Consider the following 27,818-nt stretch of genomic DNA (forward strand, 5'->3'; position numbering starts at 1 on the left):
CAGCAACCAATTAGTAAATATATTTCCGAAGTGTTCTGCTTCATTTTCACCCCCCTCCCTTGCAATGTACTTAATTCCATAAATAATCGAACGATACCTGTGTTGATACAAGGTCTGGTTGTTCCTGAAAGGCAAACATGAGTAAGTCGGAGGCACTAAACGCCTCGCTTAGGTTCATGAATGTTTAAAACGCAGGGAGTAACTGGTTCTGCATTTGGACGTCTCCAGTCTTGCTATCATCCTGCAGGGAATGAAGGTTATGGCAGTGACCCAGATGATTATGACTTTCCAAATTATATGGTTTAATTATTTCTGGCAGCTCATAAAACACAGCAGTAAGTGTTTCGGCCACAGCTGATTAAGTCATTTTACTTTTATCGAGGTTTGAGCTCTATTAACATACGACGGAGCACTAAATCCTTGTAAGCAAACTTTGCTTCACTCACTCTTGTATCCCTGGTACAGAAAATTGATTCTTTTCCCCCTTCACTCATATTAATGCCACATATTTAGTTTGAAAAAAAAAAAAAAAAAATCCATTAGAATCAGTTTGTCTGGCTCACTCTGTCTCAGTGTCTTTACTTTGTTCCTGAGAGTGAATTAATATTGACTTTGTCTTTAATTAAATTTTATTAAATGTAGGCATGCTCCTTGAGATTTAAACACAATATATTACAGTCAACAGAAATGAAATACACTGAGTTTAATATATAAAGTGTATGGACCCAGTGACCCTAAACTTTTGTTAATTTTTTTATTTGTAATATTTATTTATTTGAGGCATTTTATTGGTGAGTGCCATATTTAAAAGCCTGACTCACTCTAATGTAGTCTGAGTTGGAATGAGATACAGAGGTGGGTCTTTAGCCTCTTTGCAAACAGCCACAGGATGCCCGGCTATCAGTCAAGTTAGCTATGCCCTTATATGGGCAAAACTAATAAATTCAATAACTTTGAAAAATACTAAGTTAGAAAAAGTTCACCTCAGTACAGTGTGTCCAAAACTGTCATTTTTGTCACAAAGATCTGCTTTTTTGAATTGGTGAGCGTTGGGGAGGTGTTGTGATTTTGGAAACATCGAACATGGCTTTATAAAAATCGATTCAATCTATTGTTGAAAAAAAAATAAATAAAAAAATACAGTTTTAACCTGTGTTTAACATTGACTGGTTGTAATATGGCACTGTCACCGGATAAGGGCTGTAGCTTAGCCCAAAGCCCTTTGGACACCGGAGGTGTATTTTTTGGGTGATTATCGCACATTATTTTAGTTTTTTCAAACCTATTCTTTTTCAGTGCAAGCTTTTCACACCAGCAATGGTATTTCGCTGAACAAAATTGCGGCTTTTATATGTTCAGACCGAGGTTGATTTTCAAAGTTTCACTTGCGACAAGTACACATCCGACCAATCAAAGCGCTCTTTGATGACAAGTCATGTACCAAAACATTCAGCATTGATTGTGTTCGTGTCCCAGCACCAGGTTCTTTACAACAAAAGACATAAAAACTGCAAAGACAACAATTACAAAGACATCATTTGGTAGGAGAATAGCTGTGGAGATTAAATATGATGCCTCCAATTGTTTTGCAATTTCCTGCCGTTCATTTGCATTGCCGTCAGAATGCAAAGGCCTTTGCATTCTGACGATGTTGATTGGTTTTTGGTGTTCCTGCAGCCAGCCTCTAGTGGACCTTCAATGAAATGCTTTTTTTTTTTTTTTTTTAGCACTTCCACATCAGCTTTGTATTTTTACACTTGTAATTGTTGCTTGATTAACTCCACCAGGTTATGATAGTAATGCCAAAAAGTAACGATTGGATCCGGATGAAATTTTCAGGAAATGTTCGATATGAGGTAAGGAAGAAGTGATTAAATTTTGAAAGTGATCCAGATCACTGACTGGATCCAGGACTTTTTTAAAAGGATTTTTTATCATTGTGAGATAAGGCCTTTATCACCATATGTGTATATAAGTCCACTATAAATGGTCGGATTGCTTTGCAAAACAATACAAGACAAGGTCACCATAATTTCTGACAGGTGTAAAAGTACGACCCAGATCCTGCCAATATTCTGGATACTAAGATCTGGAATATGAAATATGTACTGGGTCATCATAATTTTCAACACAGGAAACAAATTACCATACAAACCTGCAACTAACACCAAATTGTAGCAGACAGTCTGCTGAAAGGGAGTATAACATTAAAGTAGGACTAAAGTGTTGGTGACAATCACAGTATGCTTGTCTTTTCTAGTTCAATCATGTAAAAGCTCCCAACTGCATTAAAAAAACTACTCCTAAAAAAATGTACACATTTATCTAAAGGGATAGCAGAATGAGACTCTGCCTTTATGACAAATAGTCCATCCAAGGACATCCAGAATCTTTGCAGCTCAACACTTGCATTGATGCATGCCTTGTCTGGACGATGAGGGATGAGTCCCGGGGAGGATGAGGATAAGAAAGTGTCTGTGTGTCTCCTCACTATCAGGCATTCATGCTGTGTCAGACGGACTGGATGTCTGAGCTCCGAGCTGAAGACAAGAGCAGCTCTGCACAGAAATCATCCGCAGACACTCTGGCGGTGTAATTAGCACATGAATTATTTCTATGCAATGACATGCCTCAGCGCCTCTCGGCTTCGCTCTTGTCTGAGGAATGTCTCTATGTGTATGGCCTGAATTAGACATCTGCCAAATGCCAGTCCTTTACAGTCCGGTGCTGCGTCCTCGGCTCCGGTAATCAAAAGTGGACTGTAACCTCTGCGGCTCGCTTTCACAGCGTGCTTTTCAGGTCCAACCTTGACAAGGGTACATCCAGATTGAGCAGCTTGTTAAGATGCTTATGGCAAAGATTCATTAGCGCTCGCACATTTTAAGCACAGCTCATTCTGCGGGGAAGCTGCTATCAAACGTTACTGCACACCTGTCCATGTGGTTCCCCCGTAAATAATGACTCTAATCCCATCATCAGGTGTCGTATTTAAGTGCTGATAGCTTCATTAGATATAGAGGGGAGGATAATGTTATACTCCTCTTATTTTAAGGTGTAGTTAAGTGAAGTGGTAACTATACGTTAATATCAAAATGCTCCTCTTTTGATGAGGATATTGATCCCTCTACATCTCCCTCAGGCTTACACTATTATCCCCTGGATTTACTCCGTAGAAATGGATTGGGCTTTGCAGATTAGTATTCAGCATATTACACTCCCTCTTCACTGTAATGCTGTTGTGACTCTGTAATGGGCTGAGAGCAAATGAGAGCCTTGCAGCTGGAAGTGTGCAGTTTGGTGTGTGTATTTGTACAGTGTTGTGCATGCATATTGCCCCGTCTGTGAGCATTCGGCTGTACAGCTTCTGCAAGATTCAGCTGCTTCTCGTTGGGTCTTCTTCCCTCCACTATGGGAGGAAACAGGGAGGCTTGGCTGCTTTTACACCGTCCTCACACTCGGATAAAAAGAGACTCCTGTACATCGCCAAGAGATTGACTACCTTTATTCCTGCCAGGGCCATTAAGTCCTCAAGATGCTGCTTTTGGGGGAGTTATTTGTTAAACCCACTCCACAGTAATGCTCCCGTTGACGGGGGGAGAGCACCCAAAGATGTAGTTTAATGGCCCAGCTGCCATCTATAAATGTCTGCCCGTTTTTATTTCTGGCATATATTTGATCTTGAGAATCTTCTGTAGAGTTAAACCAGAAGATTTCTCCACTTCTCACACAAACTGTGCTGATAGAGCCCTTTCAGCTGAGTATCTAAAGCCCCAACACGCACACAAACACACACACACACAAATCTGTCATTTTGATACTGTGTCTAATGTGGAAAAAGCCTGCTTTGTGTAATTGTAATATCTTAAAAGCATCACAGTGAGAGAAAATTACGCATAATTGCAAAGTGTTCAGTTTGAATCAAACGAAACACTTTCTCTGACATTCAGATGGATGTTGATGGTGAGTCTGCACATCATACTTTGTTTTGAAAGCTGCCTCAAACACCTTTTCTCGAGGAGGAAATTGCAGTTCGTGAGGTAGGCGGTGTTGTTATTAGAATGTCATCCAGTTTATGTGTCAGAGGGATGAAGGAGATAATACCCTTTAATGTGAGTGTGTTATCAGCGGACAGCCTGTGTGTGAGAGTGTGTCCACATCAGTTTCATTGTCTCTTTTTCAGATGTTTGCAGATCAATGCCAGCTTCCTGAATTATGGAAAACTTTGACTATAATCCCTGTTCCTAAATTCAAAAATCCAAAAGAACTGAGTAAATTTACACCTGTGGCTTTAACATCATTGGTGATGAAAACCTTTGAGAGAATTTTGAAATAAGAGCTTGTATCCTTGGTATTTGGGAAACTTGACCCTATACAGTTTGCATACCAGGTTGTTAAAGGAGTGGAAGATGCAAAACTTTTTGATTGATCACTTTTCTTCTTCTTTTGAGCTCCCTGATCAATTTTTATTGCTAATTTTAAACTTTTTAACTGACAGGAAACAGCAGGTCTTTGTTAATGGAGTCATGTCCATCTCCAAGGTTTAGAGTCAGAGCATGGTGGTGTTTTCATGGCTTTTATAGACTGGTGTGACGACAATTTCCTTGACTTATTTGTGTCTAAAAAAAGAAGCTTATTGTTGATTTTATAAGGAGTTGTTTTGAACCTAAGCCAGTTTCATTCATGGTAATGATGTGGAGATTGTTGTATCTTACAAGTATTTAGGTACTGTGTTTGACTCTCAGCTGAGGTTCAGCATTTAAGGTCCCACATTATGCAAAAATCACTGTATTAAGTCTTTTAGTGAAATTTGTGGGTCTTTGGCTTTCCTCCAATCCCACAAAATGTGATATTTAATGACAAAACCTGTTCTTAGTAAAGCTTGTGAATGTAAAATCCTGACCTAAAACAAGCTGTTTGGATTTTGGGGATTTGCCGATGTCAGCGATTCCCTTTTTTGACTAATCAGGAGCAAGTCTGACCTGATTGGTCCACCGGAGCAGATACCCCCAAACCTCCTCCCCGTCCACTCTTCTCCCCCCTGCTGGAGAGGAGAATGCCAAAGTTATAGAGCCATCACTGCTCTGTTTTTGGCTGTAAACAGCCACATAGTTCAATGCTCAAGCTTCCCATCTCAGAAGAAGACAAAGTGTCTAGAGTTCATTTATCAAGGAAATGTTCCAGCTACACTCAGTAAAACTGTGCATGTGTGTGCTAGTCACTTCACGGCCGACTGCTTTTCCAACTTTGGACAGTCCAACAGAGGGCTAGCGAATAGACTGGTCCTGAATCCAGGCACATTACCAACCATCCTCCAACAAACCTGGGACCCTGGAAATGTGAGTATTTTAAATGCTGTGTGCTGTGGAGCAGATGGAAGAGCTTTTCCTCAGTGTCCCCCCTGTCTCTGTGTTAGCTTCAGGATGCTAACTTTAGCTGTAGTTAGCCTGTTGTGCAAACATTGTGCACTCGGAGCTCGTGGCCCCGCTCTCAGTGACGCACGGAAGAGCGGGGCGGTATCAGCTGTGACTCATTTACATATGAAGGTCACTCCCACTATTGTTTTATTACTACCATTTCATGAAGACATCAATGATCCATATTAAACTGCAGAAAAGGAGCAGAATATGGGACCTTTAACGCTGAGAGCATTGCTTGTCGATGTCAACAATGAATCCACTTACTGAGGAAGTTGAAGTCTTTAAATGTCTGTAACAAAATGCTGAGTATTTTCAACAGGTCCTTTATTGAAAGTCTTTTGATATTTTCTTTTATTTGTTGGTTTGATGGTCTGTCTGTCAAAGACAGAAACAGCCTGTATAGCACTGTTAAAATCTGCTCCAAAATAGGAGTCCAGCAGAGAGATCTTTGTTTTTTGTGGAAGAGACAAGTGGTCAAAAGGAATTATTTCCCAACATGACCACATTTTGCATTCAGAGTTTACCTGAATGCCCTCAGGCCGCCGCTTAATCAACCCCTGTTGGAGAACAAACCAGTACTCCAAGTCTTGCGTTCCTTCTGCCATCCGGCTGCTTAACCTTGATAGTCTGTTAGACTGACATATTGGTACTTTTTTGTTTTTCACTGTTGTCACCGTCTGGTACTGTTCTCTTTGACCTGCCTAAGTATGGATGTGTAATGTGTAATGATCCTCGCTACGGAAAGGTTTCTGTTCAAGGCTGCTGTGTATCAATGTGCTCTCCATCATGTACTGCCTTCATTTTATTTATATTCTGTTCATTGTTGTCTCTTCTTGCTGTTTGAAGACATATAGAATAGAATAGAATAGAATAGAAAATACTTTATTTATCCCCGAGGGGAAATTCAGGAGTCACCGCAGCATTTAAGAAAACAAAAGTAAGAAAGGGTATAGAAAGTGCAAAAATGTCCATAAGAAGTTAGATGACGACATCCCGTCCACCACTCGTCCACCACTCTCCAGCCCAGCCAGTCTCCACCTCCACAGGGTCCAGGACTGAGCCTCCCCAGCAGTCTGTTCAGTCTCTGTCTCCTGGATCCTGTCTGCTTACAGCAGGTGAAGCTCCTCCGATGTGTCGCGGCGTCCGATGTCAGCTCCGTCAGCCACGTCCATGAACAGCATGATGCCACTGGATTAGCACAGCTAGCTCGTCCATCCCCCGGAGCGAGATCCCACGTTCCCAACAACGATGGATGGAAGGACAGGTCCACGTCGTCACCTCCCAGCTCTCATCCGAGAACCAGCACGTCGTCCTCACCTCCTCCTCCTCAGCTCGAGGGAAATCATCAAGCCCTACGCTAGTTAGCATTGACATGCTACAGGCTGCCAACAGCTAATTTTGCATGTAAACAATGCAGCCATGGTTACATGTAGGATCTCCAGACAAACACAGGAGAAAAGTAGTAAAAAATATCGCCAAAGCCACAAAACGTTTGGTGTCCGTGACCGACAATGAATCATACAAAGTGATGATTCACTCCAAATACAAAGATGACGAAAAAGAGACGAAAAAATTACAAGAAACGGACAAAGACGAGAGAGCTGCTGCAACAGGCAGCTACTTGGGTAGCGCCTAGCAACCGAGATATCATATGGATATCAGATATCATATATCGAGGTCATATGTGTGACCTAGGAGGACTGCAAAATCAGAATTCCCCATTGGGTTAAATGAAGTTGTCTAAACCAACCTCTTCCGTGCATGGACGTGTGCACAGATGTATGCACTGTCAAAATTGCTCTGTAGAGGAGGTTTCGCCTCCCTGGTGAGGTTCGCCTACACATGTGATTGAGAGTTTTCATTCAGTGTGAGCTGACTGACACACTCTAATAAGGCCGTTCTGCTTTTGTTAGTGTGAAGCTTTATTAGATTTTATTGACTGGTTCTCAACGCGCTCAGAAGACATTAATGTGAAAGCTGTTATTTCATATCTGAGAAGTAACAGTAGGAATAAGAATGAGACCTTGTGACCTTACATTTCTATATGCACCACATTAACATACTTAATAAGAGAAAGAGTGATAAAGATGGAGGCTATAAATAACAAAATGAAGCTTTAACCTTCAGTTTTCTGCTGCAGTCTCTGTTAAAAGGAGCTTTAACTCTGTCTCAAACAGTCCAACAAAATGATATTCAGTTTGACTTTGTTTTTCTCGACTCTTGACAGCAATTTACCAAGAAAGAGACTTGGAGAAGTGAGGTAAAAAACAAGACTTAGAGTCAGTATTTATGGTTTATCAGTTACATTTGTCCATATGAGGATTTTTATGCATCAAGTTGAAAAATTAAAAGTATATTAACCTTACACTTTAAACATAATTTTAATAATTTAAAATAAAACATAATTATCTCAGCATAACTGTTGTGATGTCCGCTACACATTTCCATGTTTGCCTCCTCTGACATGGAACATATTGGCAGTGGGTTAAAAACATAGCACACTCAGTGCAGATAAACAGTCTAATGAGGCATCTTTCACCCTTTTTTCTGCATCTGGATGAGTTTCCGGAGGAAGCGAAAGGACGACTTCCTTCCTACAACCCGTTCCGCCAGCTGTTCAACACGGTGCTATCTGTGGTGCTGTTGGCAGCAGCTCAGTGACGACAGCTCAGCACGGCTGTGTGAAAAATCTCAACATGTTTAACTCATTTAAAGGACAAAAAAAATCTCCCTGTAGAGCAAGTAGTTTCCATTTAAAGTGCAATCACGTTCCAACATAAACATTAAGTCGATACTTAGCACTTTCATACTCAGAATGCTGGATCAGGATTTTCTGCAGAACGTTTCTGAATTCTTTGTCCCAAAAGAAACTGGAGGCTTTCCTTCTTGAAGAACGGTTCAATTTCTTGCCAGACATGGTTCAGGCTGCAGCATGACAGAAATCCAATGAGGATTTAAGCTGATGTGGAAGCAAAAAAACAGTACCACTCCTTTTTGTTTGCAGCCTGCACAAATTTAAAGGCAGCTCCAACCGTTTTTCCCAACCACAGTAGGGTCCCTGGATTCACAAAAAAAAATGGTGGGGTTGTGTAGCGACTCTAAACAACTATAAGCATGTGTCAATAGTTAAACTCCGATTATAAAACGACCTTCCCTTTTTCACATTATTTAAAAACAAATTTTCGAGTTACCATACAAGTTTTGCCTGTATAAGGACATTGCTAACTTGGCTAACAGGTCGACACGATGTAGCTGTTAGCAAAGAGGCATAAGTCCCGCCTCTTTACCTCATAACTAAAACAAAGCTTGGTTGCATTAAGTTTTTCCACTGTGGAAGGATGTTCATTTACTTGTATCTAGACAGGGTTTTTTTGTTGTTGTTGTTTTTGTTTTGCATTGGTTTCACTTGGAAATTTGTGTTGCGAGACAAAAAATCAACTGAATTGGAATAGCTTACATTACGATGCACTAAATAACCACTAGTTTGTTCTTAAGAGTCTTGTTACACAACTCACACTCTACAAGTCACAATGAAACTTTGTGGTGGGCCACTGAACATGTATAAGTTCCCAAAGTAAAATGTATTCACACCTTGAATGACAATCAGTCTGCAGGATATGAGCCACATGTCTGAGAGCTGCCTTAACCGCCTGACAAGCTGAATGGAAAAGCCAATTATGAGTAAACTTAGTGTGGATGGAGCATTTCTGCAGACTGACGGTTAGGGAGGAGACTCTCTCCGAGCACAGCAAGACATCCTTCAAACTGTTGAGTTTAAATGACACTGTATGTTAAGCCAGCACAGCATGGAGCCTGACAGAACTTAGTATGTGGAGGCTCACACGTGTCCCACACGCTTACTCCTTCAGTTACACGCCTGGATACATTTTACTGAGCTAATTGGAGCATTGTCACCCGTTCCTGGAGCTCCATCACCAGCAGCAACAATAAGATTTCACATCTATAGCAGAGAGAGACAATTGATGTGAAATACAACAATGAGTGATTTGGGAATGCCTGCCTTTTGAGCAGTTTGAGACATTTTATTAAGTTGTTTGAATGGTGTGATAATCATGTAATAAAATATGTCCTCAGAGAATGCGGCACTTCAGAAACTCTTCTCTCTGTCACAATGTAAGAGGCTTAAGCTGGCTTCATGACGCTAACTTCCTATCATTTTAATAGACTGCCAGACGCTGACTTCTGTATCATTTTAATAGGCTGCCAGTCATACGAGGGAACAGGGAGTGAATGGGAACAGAGTGTCAGTCACAGAGCCCTGCCGCAGACGATTAAACAACTTTGGTCTTCATGTTGCTCGCCTCGGAGTCCTGCTTTATTTATGGCACATCTAGTCTTTAAAAAAAAATACAGATCTTACACAGGAAGTGTTTCCTCTTTCTACAACTGTGAACTTCCTCTGAACCTTTAGAAACTGAGTGCAGCACAGAAAAAGTTCCCTTTACTCTAGCTTGTTACCAAGAGAAGAGGATGGGTATTTCTAGTGGCACTGGAGCTTGGGTGGATGTGAGTGAGATTTCTGATGGTGATGTAGTCAGTCAGAGTTATTGTTGGAGACTGTGAGGAACAAGACGACACCTGTGGAGACAACCAATATACTTTTATAACTGTGTCTCATTTAGCGTGACTGTTGTGGTCTCTTCAAATAGATACAGGCCTTTAATTGGTCTTCGTATCATTGAGCTTTGTGCACAATCAGTGGAGATAAAATGAATATTAGTCACATATGACGCAAAGACAAGTATTGTTCAAAAACACAATGCTTTGTGGGAAAACTGATGTGATGAAGCACATGGGAAGATAAATACTAGGACATTTCGATCATTTCATCATTTTAATAATATTTTATGAAGACTGCTGACAACTGCAAACTTCTTGCAACAGTCTATAAACTTTTCTTTTAAAGAAATAGACTGAGAATTGATTAGAAAAAAATGCAAGCCGAGAATAATAAATGCAGAAAACCAAAAGTAACACAAATGCAAGTGCAAAACAAGTTTTCAAAATATTCAAACAACTTTGACTTCAGTTGCAAAAACTAATCAAACGTCAGCCTCCCAGTTGCTAACCTGATCATCCATGCAGTAATCCAATTAAGGATGTGTTAATAATTGGGGGATGCAATGACAAGGGAAGGTGAAAATGGATGCAGAGGCAGAAAAACATCAGAATTTGGTGAAGGTGCCAGAAGAACCTGATCCAGAACCATAGACTGTATTGTAAATGGACGTAATCTCCCCAAATTGGCTGGTTCAGCCATATTGGAAGTGATGCAGGCTTGAAGTGTCCACACTAACAGCTATAGGGCACCCGTCAGTCACATGAGCTGAGCAGTACCTCTGATTGGGCGAACTAGTAATCTTAATTTTGTAAATTTCTTTTTAACCAGGCTGCAAATTGGTTAATTTTTGCTGTGAAAACCTTTTTGGGGGGGGCTTGGTGTGAATGTGACAGATTTTAGCACTTCAGCTTTGTCTCATATTTTTCAGAACAGAGGTTGTTGCTCGTCCAGAACTTGACACATACTATTCAGCAGGGACGGAGCCAGAATTTCAATTTAGGGTGGGCCAAACCGATTTTGGGTGGGCCTTAAATTACAAATGTTTGTAAATCAGACAACAATGGCTCTCAATGGTATCAGCCAAAGTGCTCTAACACACTCATTGGTTGCACCTTAACTTTCCATGTATTATAGACTGTAAGAGCAGCAACATTAACCGCAGTTAAATAAAAAACAAAAATCTACAGTCTCTCCCAAAATCATCCTCTAGTCTTACCAATGTAGCATGAGGCTGAATGAATCATAACTTTTTTTTTACCAACAGGCTAAAAGATTGCCAAACTTAGCTCATTTTATAAAGACAGGGCATCTAATAATAACAAAATGAGCGCAAAGTGATTTTTTTTTTTTATAAAATTCCTTTTTGAAATTGTTTTTTTAAAGAAAGAAAGAAAGAAAGAAAGAAAGAAAGAAAGAAAGAAAGAAAGAAAGAAAGAAAGAAAGAAAGAAAAAAAGAAAGAAAGCTATATTTTTTTAAGAAAAGTTTGAAATAGGCCTGCCAGAAAGTGGGTGGGCCTGGCACCCTTGGGCCCACCCATGATGCCACCCCTGTTATTCAGAATGTGACCTCAGACAGAAAGAAAAACTGTGTGTCAAAACTGTAGTTTCTTTCCAACTTTGCCTTTTCTGTTACTCAGTTCTTGCCTGCATGTATACGGAAGTAACTCCTGTCCTTATGTCCCCCATGGAGATATTTTAAAACACCTAGTAGAGGGCTATAGAATTAAAGTTAGGCAGTAAAGAAAGCAGGGTGGAATTCAATTAAGTTAATTACAAGAAATAATTATCACTTTTTAGCGCTTTCAGGAAATATATCTTGCGTTCCAGCAGTGTTTCACATCTTTTTGTTTGTGAAATGAAAAAAAAAAGTATTTCTATTAACCTCATTTCACCCACGTTTTGAAAAATGTCTTCCTTACATCTTGAGGTCGAAAATGTCAAACATTAGGATAACAACATTCAGATTCACAGCCAACCCCTGATGTCAATTTCCGAGGTAATTTGTTCCCGCATCCTGCTGAGTCTGTGGCAGACTGTTGTGTCATGATTTGATGTTGACAGGCAGAGCACTCCCCTGGGTGCACGCTAATTTAAAAAGCAGCCATAGAGTAGCAGATGCCAGATTAGTGTCAGAGCAGAGTGACTGATGAGGAGCCTCCTGGTCGCCCGGTCGCATGCTGGCACTGTTGTACTTACATATGCTCCAGCTTGTGGCCTCTTGGCACGTCATGATGAATGAGTGATTTAGTCCTACGTACTCAGCTTTTATTAGCCGAGGCTTAATTGATACTTTGGGGCAGTTATGCCGCCTCTTCTGTTTTTATGTTTTTTGGGGGGGTTTTGTCAGTGAAGTAAACCTTGGTTTCTGTTTGTGATGCAACAGCGTCACACTTTGACTCTTTGTGACACTAATTCGATTGAAGTGGCGAATAATTGCATTACTCCCATTAAAAGGGGAGTTAGTTCTGCACCATGGTTCTAAATGTAGTGGAACCATAGGGGGTTTGTTTGTAAATGGCACCAGCTATTACATGCTATTGATTAAGAATTTTTTTAAAGGGGCTGAGAGGAGTTTCAAAGTGATCTTGAAAAATTTTTCCCTTCTAGATACATGCCTGATTGTAATCCAAATTTTAAAATGAGATTATCAGCACCAATGTAAGTAATTTCGGAATACTACTTCCTAGCTTCTTCATAGCTTCCTGATTGGGTCGAATAAGACCATATTGGCACATCAAAGTCTCTATGACAACACCACACCAGCTGAAGAAGTTTAGCAGAACAATTTCTGTGATTAATTTTGTAGTGATGGTGGATAGAAGAGCAGAAGAAAGAAAAACAGGAGAGAGATAGAGCACAAGCTAAAGGCTAAAAGGGCTAATCTGTTTGCGCTAATGTTGACTCCAACCCACAGTCAGCAGTTATTCTGCAGTGGTCTGTTCAAACTTGAGAGTCTATCAATAAAATAAAGAGTGAGGTTACGTTAGCTCTGCTTGGTAGACGAGAGCTAGCAAGACATATCCAGGATTCACTGATGTTACACATTACAGACACGTCTCACAGCATCAGGCTGTCAGTAGAGCTACATATGAACGGCTACTAAACTACTGTACGATTGACAGTTAGCTTGTTGTCACGTTAGCCTGCAGGAAGCACCAGGCTGCTACTACTGGCTACTGACGTATGGTACGTACAATGTTAACTTGTTCTCACGTTTCAAATTACAGCGCTATGTAACTGTACTGATAATACCTTACCTCGTCGCGTTGTAGCCAATAAAAAGTTGACTTGAGCGAAGAAAATTTGTTCCAAAACAAAGACACGCCTGGTTAAAAGTCACATTTTTACAACAGTGTGCGTGAGACTCCTGGCCAATTAAAACAGATCCTCCTCACAGCACCTGTAATGGTAGAGAAGAGTTCATATACAGGGGAGCTAATAGGAAAGTGACTGTGTTAAGAAAAGTTTTCTGCTGGAGAAAAAATAAAAAAATCTTTGTAGATTATTTTCCTCTAATGATGAACTTCATAACTTGTGATAATCTGGTGTAAATTTAGTTCCAGGTGAAGACTCTGAAATTCTGTTTTAGTGCAAAGAGCTGCGAATAAATGGAAACAACCGACTGTGACAAGCTCTTACCTCGCCATCTATTTATGGCCTCTCCCCAGGAGCTACATTTTCTCCTGTTCCTGTCTTTTTCTGTCCTCTGTTTTCTGAAAACAGACTAAAGGAGCTGGCTCTTATCCATGTCCCCATTCAGTGTCATGACTCAGGGGCATTAAGGTGCTGGCAGCCCGCTGCAGATTGATTGACTGTAGACCGTAGGACAGCCCAGAGAGACGAGGCAGGGGGGACACACACCCCAAATGCCCACAAGAAGATGATGACAAAACTTTTTCAAGATCAAGCAGCGTTTTTGTTTCTGCAGGAAAATGACAAGTCTGAGTGACACATCGGCTGCGAGACATGAACACTGCAGGTTGTTATGTCTGCTGTGATCCTTTGCCTGAAAGACATGCACACCAAGATGTACTGCTTTCTTGCTAGTTCTGTTGCCTCCTTTTTAGGGCTCAGGAATTACACAGTGACTGCACAACATATTCAGGTCGCTCTCTGCATATGGCTGTGTAATGAGGTGAATTCAGGTGGAAGTCATTATCCCCTTTAAGCGTATGTAAAGGGGATAATTGTCAAAAACATCAAATATACTTCCAGAATGTGCTTACTCCTCAAGATGACAAGGAAGACAGATTTTCATATGAACCTGATTTTAAATATGGCGTGTGCACGCTCAGCTTGACGTGCCATAAATGCCGCCTGCATTTAAAACCTTTGTCCCTTTTTTTTACCTTTCATGGTATGGGCCCTGTCAGTCACAGTCATGTCATCGGAGCTCCACATTTAAGATATGTGTAAGTCTAAATGACATCAAAGCCAGAGTATGAAGGTTTAAGCAGTATTTTAGAGCTTTCAGCACACTTGTCACCACAAGCTTATGCTGATTATATAGCACATGTCGAGTGCTAAATAGCCAAGAGCCAAAGCAGCTGTTAAAGTAACAGTAATGCTTTATCAGGACTCTGAGCATGGTGTTAGCATCACACTGAGTCCACATGAAATTCTGGGTTGTTAGACTCACATGTTTGCTAATGTCTCTCCTTCCTTTTCAATTTTTTATTTCTCTTATAAAAGAGGTCTGAAAAATATATTGCAATATATTGTGATACTTTGACCTGTGATAAAATATTGATATTGTGTTTGTGTGTTAAAATTTGGACTTGGAGACGTATCAAAGACAAATTTATGTTTTTACTGCAATGGAGACAAAGTTCTTTCAATCTATCTATCTATCAATAGATAGATAGATAGATAGATAGATAGATTGATAGATAGATAGATAGATAGATAGATAGATAGATAGATACGAACACATGGGCGATTGAGTAGCACATGTAGAGAAGAGAAACTGAAACTTAAGTATCATTCTCATCGAAACGTTGGCTTCAATATAACAGTATTTTAGATTGATCAGCACACCACTACTCATAACAAGAAGTAGGTGTATATTTTTACGAATGGATCCCCCCCGCCCCTTTTCACATTATTTGAAAAATAGGGTATATAAGAGGTGCTAAAAATATATTGAAATGTATTGGGATACTTTGACCTGTGTTAAAAAAATGATATTTCATCTTTTAATATCAATATTTTTGTTAAAATGACAATTCATATTACCAGTGAGTTGACAGTACAATGTGCCTTCCAGACCTCCACTGTGGTAGATGGCGCTGAAGAGCTACTCCGCTCTATGTTGCCAATAAACTGTATTATATGTTATATTATAAATATAATGTTAAAGTATATTTAAAATATTTTATTCATAAACTTGATGATGTGGGTTTTGATGCAGTAAACATCAGTGTGTTTTCTCTATTCTTGGGTCAGTTCGTCTCAAATGATTTGAAGTTCAATTTTTACCATGTAGTAGACTGATATAGTAAAAATCATAGTTGTGTAATATTTATCAGTGTCATCAACTGCCCATGTTTTTCACCCATTATTTTTTTTCAGCCTTAGTTTAATGTCACATTAGTTTAAGTGACAAACTTGACTTATTTTATGTTTTTAAGTTAAGTGTTGCATCTGACTTTCATTATTTACAACACAATAAAATAGAAAAGTTCTTTTCAATCAAATAGTCAACTAAGTAGAATATCCCAATATATTCAATTATTTCCCAGTATCCAAGGTCAGGCAGGTAAAGTTTGGCACTGAGTAGTGATGGAAATGAGGTGCTATATATCTCACCAAAGTACCTTCAAATAGGGATGCACCGTTGTGAAAATTTTGGCAGATACTGATATCAGATATTAATGTTGATGTTATGGCTGATAACCAATATTTGCCAATATCACAACAATCTGAGATTATGTGTCGAGGTAGTTCAGAGAGAAAGAGCGGGGAGATCATGAGAAAAGACGACCATGGGGAGAATCAAAGGTTGGAGCGCCTAGATGAACACGTTTAAAAAAGTATGTTTTGTCTGTTTTTTTTGGATCAAAAACAGGAAGAGAGAAATAAAAGAAGAGAGTCCACTCTTCTTAGGTAGTTTTGGTGTTTCCATAGTCATAGAAGACAGTATCATTTAGGTATTGAAAGATCATTTAAGATGCGCTGAAAATGGCCGGCAGCTAATAAGTAAATATTGGTGCACTTTTATACATATGTTAAAAAAATGACCAACAACCAATACCGATATATCGTGCATTTCTACTTTCAAATTTATTAATCTGATTCAAGAGTACAACTACCATCAAGCTGGCTTCATCTACGCTGATTGACAGAGAAGCTACAATTTCTGGGTCATGATGATCAGAGAAATTTATCAAGGAAAGACAGTATCTTCTCACACTCATTCCAAATATTGAGAAGAGCAACTTCATGATAAACATTGATTCATAAGGCTCTCTAGAGACTAATACGAGGTTTACTTTTTGTGCAAAGCATCAGTGAATTCTCCGCCTGAATCCTCAAGGTGGTGAGAAAGACGGCCTCCAACGTTGGCTCTCATTTCATCAAACCATCTCCAGGATTCATCAGATATTCGGTTTTAGCTTGAACTGCCAGACAGCTGACACACAGTAAAACAGCTTGTTAAGAAGTCAGAATATCCTGGTGGTCAAAAGCACTTATGCAGATTCATCTGGGTCCTGGCTTTGGAATAAAGGATGATTAAAACCCCATTTAAGTTCGATTCAGAGCGCCCCCTCTTCTTTTGAGAATATAGTTTGCATGAAAGATTGGTTCATTATTCAAACATGGAAAATCAGCTAAAAGGAGGCAGCTGTGTGCTTTGTAAGCAGTCTTCTATTAGTGTCCAGATGGAGGCTTGAGTGCTGGCTTTGCCTGGTTATTGATTTGGTGGTGAAAAGCTTCAAAAAGCTCAATGTGTGAAGCTTGACGTGTTATTGTTTCTAGCTTTAATATCCGTGATAAAAAATGCGTGGAAGTTGTTTAGCTTTCAGTGCTTTTGGAGAGTTGAAACCATCAACGTTAAACGTGGTCATTGGTGGAACATAATGCAGCCGAGTCAGGACTGATGCCCAAATTATTCAGCTTCATTTGGACCCATGTTTACACCAGAGTACAACAGGCTGCCAGCCTTTGAGCGAAAACGCAATCCCCCGTGGAGATGTACGCCCCTCATCCAGAAAACTACCTCCTGGCTGAGCCCCAAGCGTCGTAAATTCCTTACAACAACCCTGCTGTACACACGCAATTCATTCTCCATTGGCTCCGTAGGTTAAGGGAATTAACTGTGAAGTGCAGCCGTGGAGAGGTGTGAGGAGGGAGAGATGAGAATGACCCCCACGCTATTGGCTGTGTTTGTCGTGCGGTCACTGAGCTCGCCGGGCGGGGAAGGGTGGGTTTAGTGAGGAGGGTAGAGGTCTTTCATTTTCACTGATAGGGGGCTCAGACGTTGAAGGAATGACCAAAGAGCGGGGAGATCCAGTCAACTTCAATTACGGCCCCTCGCAGTTTTCCCAGGGGTGCAGTATAGTGCTTTTAAGGGGGAATCAATGAGGTGACAAATTGTTGTGGACAGCAGCCCCTTTTATTTGTTGTGTTGTTGAATGCATGCCTGGATGCTACTCTAAGAATGTGTGTGCGTATTTGTCTTTGTGTGTCTCTTTTTGGCAGCCGTTTATACAAATGTGCAGCACTCTCCATTTATGATAATTGAATGCTTTGGTCCATTTGTGTTTTGCTGGTTTATTTCCTGCTAGTGGCCTTAATGGCTTGTTATCTGTCTAAACCTGTTTTTAAACGCTTGCTAATGGGTGTTCACATGCATCACCCTCTGACGCTCAGCTCCGCCACGTCGTTTTTATCACACAATAACACCGTTAAGGTTTTTCTCAAGGTTGTTTTTGCTTTGTCGAGCCCCTGTCAAATCCAAGGATGTCTGATGGCTGATGAGAGCCGACTTGCTCCGGCGTGCTGAGATATATTCGTAGCTGAATTAATTGAGTGGTTTTGATGGTGCAACGCTCCCATATGAAGCTGTCAGAGGGACACTTCGTGTTTGAAGAGCTGTCTGTCAGGAAACTGAATAAATACTGGCGTTTGCAGTGTGATGGAGCCAGAGCCGGCTCTTGGTTTTTAGAGTAGTCACAAAAATATCAAATTTATCCAAAACCTGTATCACACAGTTATTGATTTGTAAAGCAAGCAGATATTAAAATTGATTTATGTAAGATGGATACATGAATCCAACGAGTGAGCCAAATCTCCTTCTATTCACAGGAGTCGCTCTACAAATGAGGTCACCTCTTTGAGTCAAAATAAACACAGGATGTGGATTGCTATGCTAAGCGTGTTTTGATTTCTCACTGACATTTTCACACCAGATAGCATGAAGCAGGGCGAACACAGGCAAGGTCACAGCTATTTTATTTTACCTGTGGTGTGTGTTAGTTAAGAGGCTTTAAATTTGAAGAGGGGTTATTTGAATGAACTCTGAATGTCAGTGCCACGGCTGACGGCAACAGAAATGAATGAATAGAAAAATTAAAAAGCAGAGAAATTTTTGTTTGGAAGATTATTTCTTTAGTGACATTAAAAAGCCTTTTTTTCCCCTTTTTTTTAAATGGCGACACATTTGAAAGGCTGATGCAGAGCTGAGTAAAGTGGCATCTTGTAAAGGGCCCTGTTAAACACGTTAGCTAGTTAGCAGTTAGCTAACACAGTGTCTAGACTCTGCTTCAAATATCAACATTGGTATATTTACAAATTCACAGTGAATTTCAGGCAGAAATATCACAGAGGAGAAGAGTTTTGCTGGCACACTCAGTGTATTAAGAATCCCATTGAAATGAATGGGCTTTACTGTTAGCTTCTGTGCAAATGTGATGGAAAATGACACATCAGTCACATATGTACTGCATCATACCATCCCCAGGCCTAACCATAGTCTGTCGCCACAAAAATTGCTCCCCCTGGTGGCTGACTATTAGATGGACTAGTACAGGTCAAAAAATCCATCTCCCCAGTCATTCCAGATGGGCTGTGGTCAAACTTTAAAAAATTAATACGCCTTGAAAAAATGTTTCCCACATCTGATTGTTGTGGTGATTTGAAGACATAATTTGGCTGCTTTGTATTCAGGTCCTCTTTTTTCTGAAAAGTTTTGTTTTTATCAGTTATATTTTGTTAAAAACGAGACTTTATGTCTCATGTAACCATGATTGACAGCTGGCATTCTTGTGTATTTTTTTGCGAGGATTCTAAAATATGTTGCAAGGGAGAGCAAAGAAGAGATTGCACTCTTAAAAGAGTGCAAGTGACCTGCACTTACTCTTCAACATTAACACAAGTTCTGCAAGTTGACAATAATAATAAGAAGGTGGCTGAGGACCCTGGTTAAAGCTGCAAGCAGCGTTAGATGGGTCTTCAGGCTCCTGCTGGTCTGTCATACCTGTTTCCCCTCCACTGTTAGGGTTTCATCCCTTTCTAGCTCTCTTAGTGCTATAACAGTTGATACCATGTATTATTTCCCCTGCTGAGTCACATGACCAGCTGTATGGAACTCCTAATTAGTGTGTGACATCATGCAGCACAGGGAGGATTCAAATTCACTGAAGTTTACAAATAACTCGTCATAAAGGCCAGAATGTTGACCTAATCTGTGTAAAAAGTGGATATATTTGTAGGAAATTTTGTCAGGAATCCATTCATGTCATTTTTAAAGCTATACGACTTTTATTTTTTTTGTCTAGAGGCCCAATCGGCAGCCTGAATGGGCAGGAATGAGAAAGCCCATCTGTTTATATGAAGGGGGCTGGGAGGGTTGACCCTGACTCTGAGGGCTCGTCATTTGAAAACCGGGTCTGAAGCAATTACTTCCATACGAACTTTTGTAGAGCAGGGTCTAGTCCAGGGGTGGGCAATTAATTTTTACCAGGGGCCACATGAGGAACCTGAATTGTGTCAGAGGGCCACCAACTGTCTTCCATCGTAAAATGCTCTGAAATTAATATTTTGAATAGTCGGAACTGATTATCAGAAGAATAAAGCACTCTGTAAATGTTTATATTAGGTTATGTAAAAATGTGGTGTATAGGTCAAGTAGAAAAAAAAACAATTATTGAATCCTAAAATGAAAGAGAAAATGTCTTAAGTTTTCGTCGTTGTCAATATCTGTCATACATGAACTCACTTTTACCGATCGAGAGTGCTGGCAGACTGCCAACACTCCTGAATATGGAGGGGGTCTCCCATTTTTTAAGCCCTTTCTCCCGCTGTTCTCCTGGCTTGTGATTTCTCCTGATAGTCCCCAAAATTTAAGTTTGCTTCTGTGAGCTCTAATACTTTACTAAGTCAAATCAAGTCCCGTGCTTGGGCGTTATATCGAAAACTCAGAAACCATCCACCCCCCTCTCTTAGTTGGTTTGATCCAGAGACGCTGCAGGAGACCTCAGAGACAGAGACAGATAACGGTGCAGCACTTGTTGATGAAGAGTTTATCAGAGCTTTAGCTGTGTCCTTTCTTTTTTGGAGAACTTTGTCATGACATGTCGTGAGTTAGACTAACGTAGCTCTGCTCTAACGCAGCATTCTCTCCAATCAGGAAAGAGCAGCGTGAATTTTATAGTGAGAAGGCTGACTCTAAAATAGTGAAACGCGTATCGTTGTACTGAAGAGAGTGCCGTCGCATACATGCGCTGCGCGTGTACGCGACGGCACTCTCTTCAGAACAGCAGAGTTCAGGTGGAGGAGACTGACTGAGCCAGTGAAAGAGAGGGAGAATTCAATCCACAATGTCTTGTTCAGTGGTTGTGATAGATGGAGTATTAAGACATATGCACCGGCACGAGTTTTATGTTTATGTTTATGATTGGCCTCACGCGGGCCGGACAGGGACGTACAAAGGGCCGGATGTGGCCCGCGGGCCGTAGTTTGCCCAGGTCTGGTCTAGTCTGTCGTGTGAGCGATTTTCAAGCCGATACCACTTGTGGTTTCGGAGGAGATAAATTTAGCTTTTTTGTGCGTCTTAATGAGACAAACAGTTTGGCATTGGTTTCAACTCTCGCTGACATTCCTAGCGCCCCTTACAGCTATTTTGGTGTGTTTTTGAGTACCTCGGTGGCGCTAGAGAGCATATCATAAGATTGTGGGGGTCAGGTTTGGTATTTTATCAAATCTTTTCACAATCCTGGGGTGTGTGCCAATTTTGGTCAGTTTTTGAGCATGTTTAGGGTGACAAATTAGCGTTCATTGATGCTGTGGAATAATAAGAAAGAATGATGATGAAGAAATAAAGATGTTGTAAAGTTGTCGTAACTTGCATCCCACCACACTTTCTGTCACTGCTGCACCATTACTTTTATCTTTCCTGCTCAGGCACAGCTTCTAAATACACTCCTCCTTCATGTTTGCTATGTGTAACAGCTGCATCCAGCAAATTCATGTTGATGCTGCAGTGATGACTTAAACCTTGATCACAAGACATCAGCACGACAAAAGAAGACAAATAGCACATGTAACAAAGAACACAAGGGAGAATAAGAGCTGCAGAGTTGCATAACAGCAGTGAGGTAACATTACGTGTCAAGTAGAACTTTACATGGTGTGACATCTGGAGTCCAAAAATACTACCTCCAACTATATATAGCTGTATTTTCACTATAGGAACTTCCCTTGAGGACTTGGGACTTTTAGAGGACCAGGATTGTTCTCCCTAAAATAAAACCCTTCTTTTAGGGGCTTTTTCACATGCTGTTAGCTAATTTGCATCATTTACACGGGTCTTCAGTAGAAACTCTAACAACAGTGGGCTGGAGGAACCTTTAAATCCTTTGAGATGAAGCTTCTGGAACAAAAAGTTGAAGCTGCTATTGGTGTAAATGTTGCTTTATTATCCAGTGTGACAGAGTATGTAAACCAACACACTCCTATGCTCTTCTCATCATCTCTGAGCGCACCACTCATTGCATTTCAGCATGTTCCATTTTTCCTCTTTCAGTGTCTTTTCTACCAACTCGCATTTTCTCTTTATTTTTCCTGACTGCTACCCAACTGGCACCCAAGAGGCCGAGATATTAATGCAACACATTTCTCTGTTTTTGTCTCCGCAGGAAAAGAAGAGTATGTGGCAACCTTCAAAGGATCTGAGTTCTTCTGCTACGACTTGTCCTTGAACCCGATTCAAAGCAGCAGTGATGAAATCACATTGTCATTCAAAACCCTGCAGAGGAATGGACTGATGCTGCACACGGGCAAATCAGCTGATTACGTCAACCTGGCACTGAAAAACGGGGCTGTCTCACTCGTCATTAATTTGGGGTCTGGAGCCTTTGAAGCTCTGGTGGAGCCAGTCAATGGGAAATTTAATGACAATGATTGGCATGATGTCAAAGTAACAAGGAATCTACGTCAGGTAACAGTACAGAGGGTGATGCAGAGACTCAGTAAATGAATCAAAACAAATGCACTTAAATCATTACCATCATACAATATATCATTTTTCCCGACATTGTAATGGGATTGCTAAATTGAATCATGGTGGTGTATGGTGGAGATAAAACAGAACCACAAGTGAGCAGGGACATGTAGATGTGAATCCAGACTTCTATTGAGTTACGGTTCCAGAGAGAAAGGAAAAACATGGCTTAGAAACCACATCCAAAGCATTACGGATCGTTCAGATGTCGAGGTATGACATTTATCTTGGTTTAATGAGTGATGGAAGGTTTGCTGAATGATGAATGTTTTCTCAGAAGCAGCTACGACGCTTGATGTCGTCTGTATTTGGATGGAACTGAATTTTGACGGCTCTCCATTAGATGTTGAATTCAGTCTGTATGAACAATGTGTTTGTTTCTGCAGTGCCGTGGTTGAGCCGTATTATTTCTGACTGGGGTGGCTAAACATGAGGAGCTTACCCCGAGCCAAGGAGGATAATCTCCTCTTATCACATCTTCTTTAGATAGATAGAAAGTTAGACAGAAAAGATGGACGGATAGATTGATATTTTGAAAAATATAAAAATGAAGTCTTCATAACCCATGCAAAATGAGAGCAAGATCTGTTCTGAGGTTATTGAAAGTAAGGAGTACAACATTATTAAACACAGACAGTGCAAGCATAAAAGGTGATATTTAAATTACTGTGCTCTAAACACTAAAGTATCCATCTGGTTGTATTAGTGTCCAACTAGAGGCTGGCTCTTAGGACAGCTGTGCGAATGCGGAAAGGGAAAAGGGGAGTTTGAGTCGAAGAGTAAAACATTACGAAGAGTCATACTTTGATTTGTCATACAAAAATAATCAAAATGTTATCGTGCTGTTTGTAATTTCAAACTTTCAAATGTAACTCAACAGAGTGCTGAACATCATTCTTTAATGTCTCATGAAGACGATGTTTGTCAAAGCCAACATTTAAAGGCTCTGTGAGGACTCCTTAAGACCTTGAAATAGTCTTTCTTTGATACATTTTCCTGTAAGTAATCAAAAATTTAACATGAGATTATCAACACCAAAAATGGTTCATTTCTAAACTCTATTTTCAGTATCTATGGTCAGATCGTACTATCCTAGGAAAACACAAAAACATTGTAGATTGAAAATCTGTTTGATGATACCAGGCTGGGGGACAAAGTTTAGCAGCAGGAATGAAGATCTGTCCTTTTTCCAGAAGAAAATTTGCTCTTGGATTTATTTTGTTGTAATGGTGGACACTGGAGCTGGAATTGCGGGAAAGTAAGGACAGAAGAGAAGGAGACAGCTAAATTTGACAGCAACGGAGCATGTTTACCTCATTACTTAGCATGTAAAAATGTCATTTTTTACCAAAGTAAGTTAGTATTGAAAAGAAGATCCTCTCTCCATTCATTGGTTTCCAAAACAAATGCAAGAGTCACATCCTTGATACCCTAGGTGACCCGTGGAAAAGGGGTCTTTACCCCAAAGAAACACCACTGGGGTCACTCCTATCAGTGCCAAACAGATAAGTCCTCACAGGACCTTGCTGGTAACAACAAAATAAAATAGTGAAAAGCAACATCGCAACCAGCAGCCTGCTCAGATACAACCAAAATATTTGCTTTCTATAAAAACCAGCCCCTGACAACCCAAGTTTCTGGGGAGGGGTTCCCAAAATTTACTATGCCAACGCCCCCCAAACAGCTTTTGCTTCTGGCTGGGGACCCCCTTTGGATACAGATGTTTCAATATATATATATATATATATATATATATATATATATATATATATATATATATATATATATATATATATATTTTTTTTTTTTTTTTTTTTTTTTTAAAGGCAACTTAAAGTATATATTTTCTAACTTTTGTTCTCTTCTCAATAATTTTTACATTTGTTGAGAACAGAAAATTATTAAAAAACAAAAGCCAAACTCACAATGATAATGGTACTTTATGTGTGGTATGTTCAAGACAGATGGTTATAAAAAAAAAATTAAAAGTATAATAATAATAAAAATAATAATAATAATAATAATAATAATAATGATAATAATAAAAATAATAATAATAATAATAATTATTATTATTATTATTATTATTATTATTATTATTATTATTATTATTGTATTAATTACATCCTATTTCCCCCCTTCCCTTCAATTTTCTGAGGCTCCCTTGGTGGCCTCCATTTTTGAAAACTACTGGTTTAAGAAATTGGGTGGTTGCTTGGCTTTGTCTTGGGATGTTGCTCGTACTCTCCCAACAAACATAGCTGTCCTTAGCTAAGGTGTTAATTAAAGTTTCATTAGATATGAGCTGAGCATTAAAGGCGATCAACAGCAGTGAAATCTAAGCACATTAGAATCATGATTTCTTTAGCAAAGTGTATAAACTTGTTTGCTTCATCCACCAACGTTCTCCGAGCACAGGTGAAAGCCTTTGTCAGCATTTATAGGCCTTAATTGCTGCTCTGTTTCCTCAGAGATTTACATCTACATCATTAACTCTAAAGAGACTACAGATTGGCTGTGTGATCTGGTTAGACAGCACAAGATTACCCACGTAGTAACTTCTTTAGAAAGTTAATTTAGCAGCCTGTGCCTTCAGGTAGAGTCATTCTCCTGTGGTAGTATGTCTCATAACCTCAGGAGCAGCCAGGCTATCAACAGAATTGATTTTTGCCCGGCTCACCAAGAGCAGAGGAATCAGATGGGATGAGGGAAAGATGTAAAGCAAAGCCTGTGGCTGTAGAGCACGTGCAGACAGATAATCCTGCTGGAGTGTTGTAAACAGACTCATTACTAATGTTGACCTGGTTAACATACTTTATAATGTAAGGATTCTGCAGCAGGACGTGACAGCAGTTTGATTCTGGAGGAATCATAACTGCTCCGAAGAGACGATCATAACTGAAACACCTATAAACATGTCAGCAGCTCTCAGCATTAACTGCCCCCCAGCGTCGGCTGATGCGAGCTTCCACTGAGTCAGATGCTTTTGGAATTTCCCGTCTCTCAATCTGAGTCAGAGGCTCAACAGGACACGGGGTTTCCTTCAGCTCTCTGGGGCCTAATGACTACAAATAATAGACTGAGCTGGCGATGTGACATTTGGGATCCAACCCTGAGTAAACAAAACTGCTACAGGTGTCTCATGACGGTTATCTAAAGCTGGCAACAGGGATGAACAGAGCTGTTGAGCCCATCTCATATCGTGCTTTTTCAAAAAATTGGCCCCACGTCTGCCAAGACAAGGGGTCTGCAACCTTTACTATCAAAAGAGCCATTTTGCCCCCTCTTCCACCAAAGAAAAGTAGACTAGAGCTGCAAAATATGAAACAGCTTGTGGAGCTTTATACGTTTTATTCTTTTTCTATCTTTACCTGTTAAAACAAAGAAAACCCCAACCAGAAGTGTAGCATTCATGTGAAGGTCTGCTTTGAAATGAATTTAGCATTGAAATCAGCAGCCTTATTGGAGTCTTTTCCATATTTGTGTAAAATTAATTAATTAAAAACTAGGGATGGTAACCGAATTAGGTACTTTTAAAGGTACCTACCGAATTCTATCAGAAGTACCAAGTACCGATTCAGGTAAAATCAAAAGGTACCATGTTTAGGTACCTAAGTGTATCCTTGTGACTGTGAGGGAGTGGAAGAGAATTTGATTTTCCATGCTGGACATGAACACAGCATTATAGGGTTATATATTGAAGAATAAATATGTTAAATTGAAAATAATTTACATTATATTATTAAACAAATTGATTTTTTTCCCACATATGCACACAAAAGTATCGAAAATTGGTACTGTTGAGTACCGATACCAATTGCCAGGTATCGGGGATCGATACCGTATCGTTTCAAATGTGAAAGGCACCCATCCCTATTAAAAACTAGCCCAATTTATTACATAAAAATATATACAGACACAGCATAGCAGCTTAATAAAAAGTAAACAAGAATTAGATTTTATTTACCTCTTGAGATGACCATGAACTTTGTTTTTAAGAATTCAAATCTAGCTTCATTTGTAAGGACTGAAATGCTGTTTGAAGCTCTTGCACTGCTTTTGTAATAGAGTTTGCATGGGTGCAGATGACAGTATCATCAGCATATAGATGTATTTTGGCAGTTAAGTCCATTCCTAGGTCATTTATAAAACTAGAAAACAGAATGGGTCCCAGAATAGATCCCTGGGGGACACCTTTAGTGATTGGAAGACATTCAGAATCATGGCTCTCTGTATAGACTCACTGAGTTTGACTCACAACTAACTCATCAGTTAGTTGAGTACAATTGCATCAATCTTAGATAGAGAAATATTTTTTTGAAGTCGTGCGCTGATAACTCTGGTTTTCTCTGGGTTAAGTTGCCAAAAAAGGATTGCTGTACCTGTTTTCTGTTTGTTAAACTCAAAGTCAGTCAGTCATGGTGGTCACACTCTCTGGATGTTCCTGAACAACCATTCAGGCATGGGTTTGGTGAGTGGCACTGACACCAGCAGAGTATGACAAATAGGCCTGATTTCTATTTAAGCTATGCAACATCCTGGGACTATCCAGTCAAACCATTTCGACTTGCTTTAGCGTGCAATGATTACTCATGGGTGGCACAGGTCACTTGTCAAAGCCCGGGGGACAGAAAGACATTAGAGTTTGTCTCGGGTGTAGGGCTTAAGGTTTTCAGGAGTCTTGCATGGACTTTGGCTCTGAAAGATTTATTGCTTTAAGCTTTGCCAGGTAAGCACTTCAGCTCAGACTACTCAATATGTCTCCAATAGAGCAATATTTCTTTCTGTTAAACCTAAACTGTATCTAACAGGTTGTTCTGATTCACAAAAAAATGACTCGTCTCACCAAACACACATTTAGAGCGTCTCTATTTGTTTCTGCTCACTTGTTGGGAAAAGTTTCTCCTCACCGCCGTACCAACGCTGCTTCTTTTGCATAATCAGCAAATTGATTATTGTCTAACCTCAGGATTCGGACGCAACATTCATTGCATTCAAATTGTGAGAGAAAACCATGCATTTAGAGTGCATGCTCTGTGGGGGAATCCAAGTTCCCATCCTGCTCATTCTGTGTCAGGGTCTTCTTTGCTTTGTCTCATTGCAGTAAAGTGATCCTAAAGTTCATCAATAAGACCAAATGGAGGTACAGTATTGTATGAGCGGCGGACAGTCTGACACTGGATTGGTCTCCAGCCTCAAACAAAGTAAAAGTGGTTAATGTATCTTTAAGAGAAATCAAGTTTAACCGGTCTTGAACTTAGGACTTTGTCAAAGAGGGTCAACTGATGTGCTTTAGGCATTCTTTCCTATAAACCAT

General features: G+C 40.0%; 1 protein-coding gene across 19 annotated transcripts in view; it reads left to right on the forward strand.

Moving 5' to 3' along the window:
* The window catches only part of LOC141794634 (neurexin-1a), a 469,750-nt gene that overhangs the window by 125,455 nt on the left and 316,477 nt on the right, over window positions 1-27,818 (forward strand). For all 19 annotated transcript variants that reach the window (XM_074674993.1, XM_074674995.1, XM_074675004.1 and 16 more), the window contains one exon: window positions 22,137-22,438. In XM_074674993.1, the coding sequence (XP_074531094.1) occupies window positions 22,137-22,438 (302 nt within the window). The remainder of the gene's footprint in view (window positions 1-22,136; window positions 22,439-27,818) is intronic.

The sequence above is a fragment of the Halichoeres trimaculatus genome, unplaced genomic scaffold (assembly GCF_033239565.1).
Source record: "Halichoeres trimaculatus isolate MK-OKI-2021-1 unplaced genomic scaffold, fHalTri1.1 fHalTri1_scaffold_8, whole genome shotgun sequence".
In the NCBI taxonomy this organism is placed as follows: domain Eukaryota; kingdom Metazoa; phylum Chordata; class Actinopteri; order Labriformes; family Labridae; genus Halichoeres; species Halichoeres trimaculatus.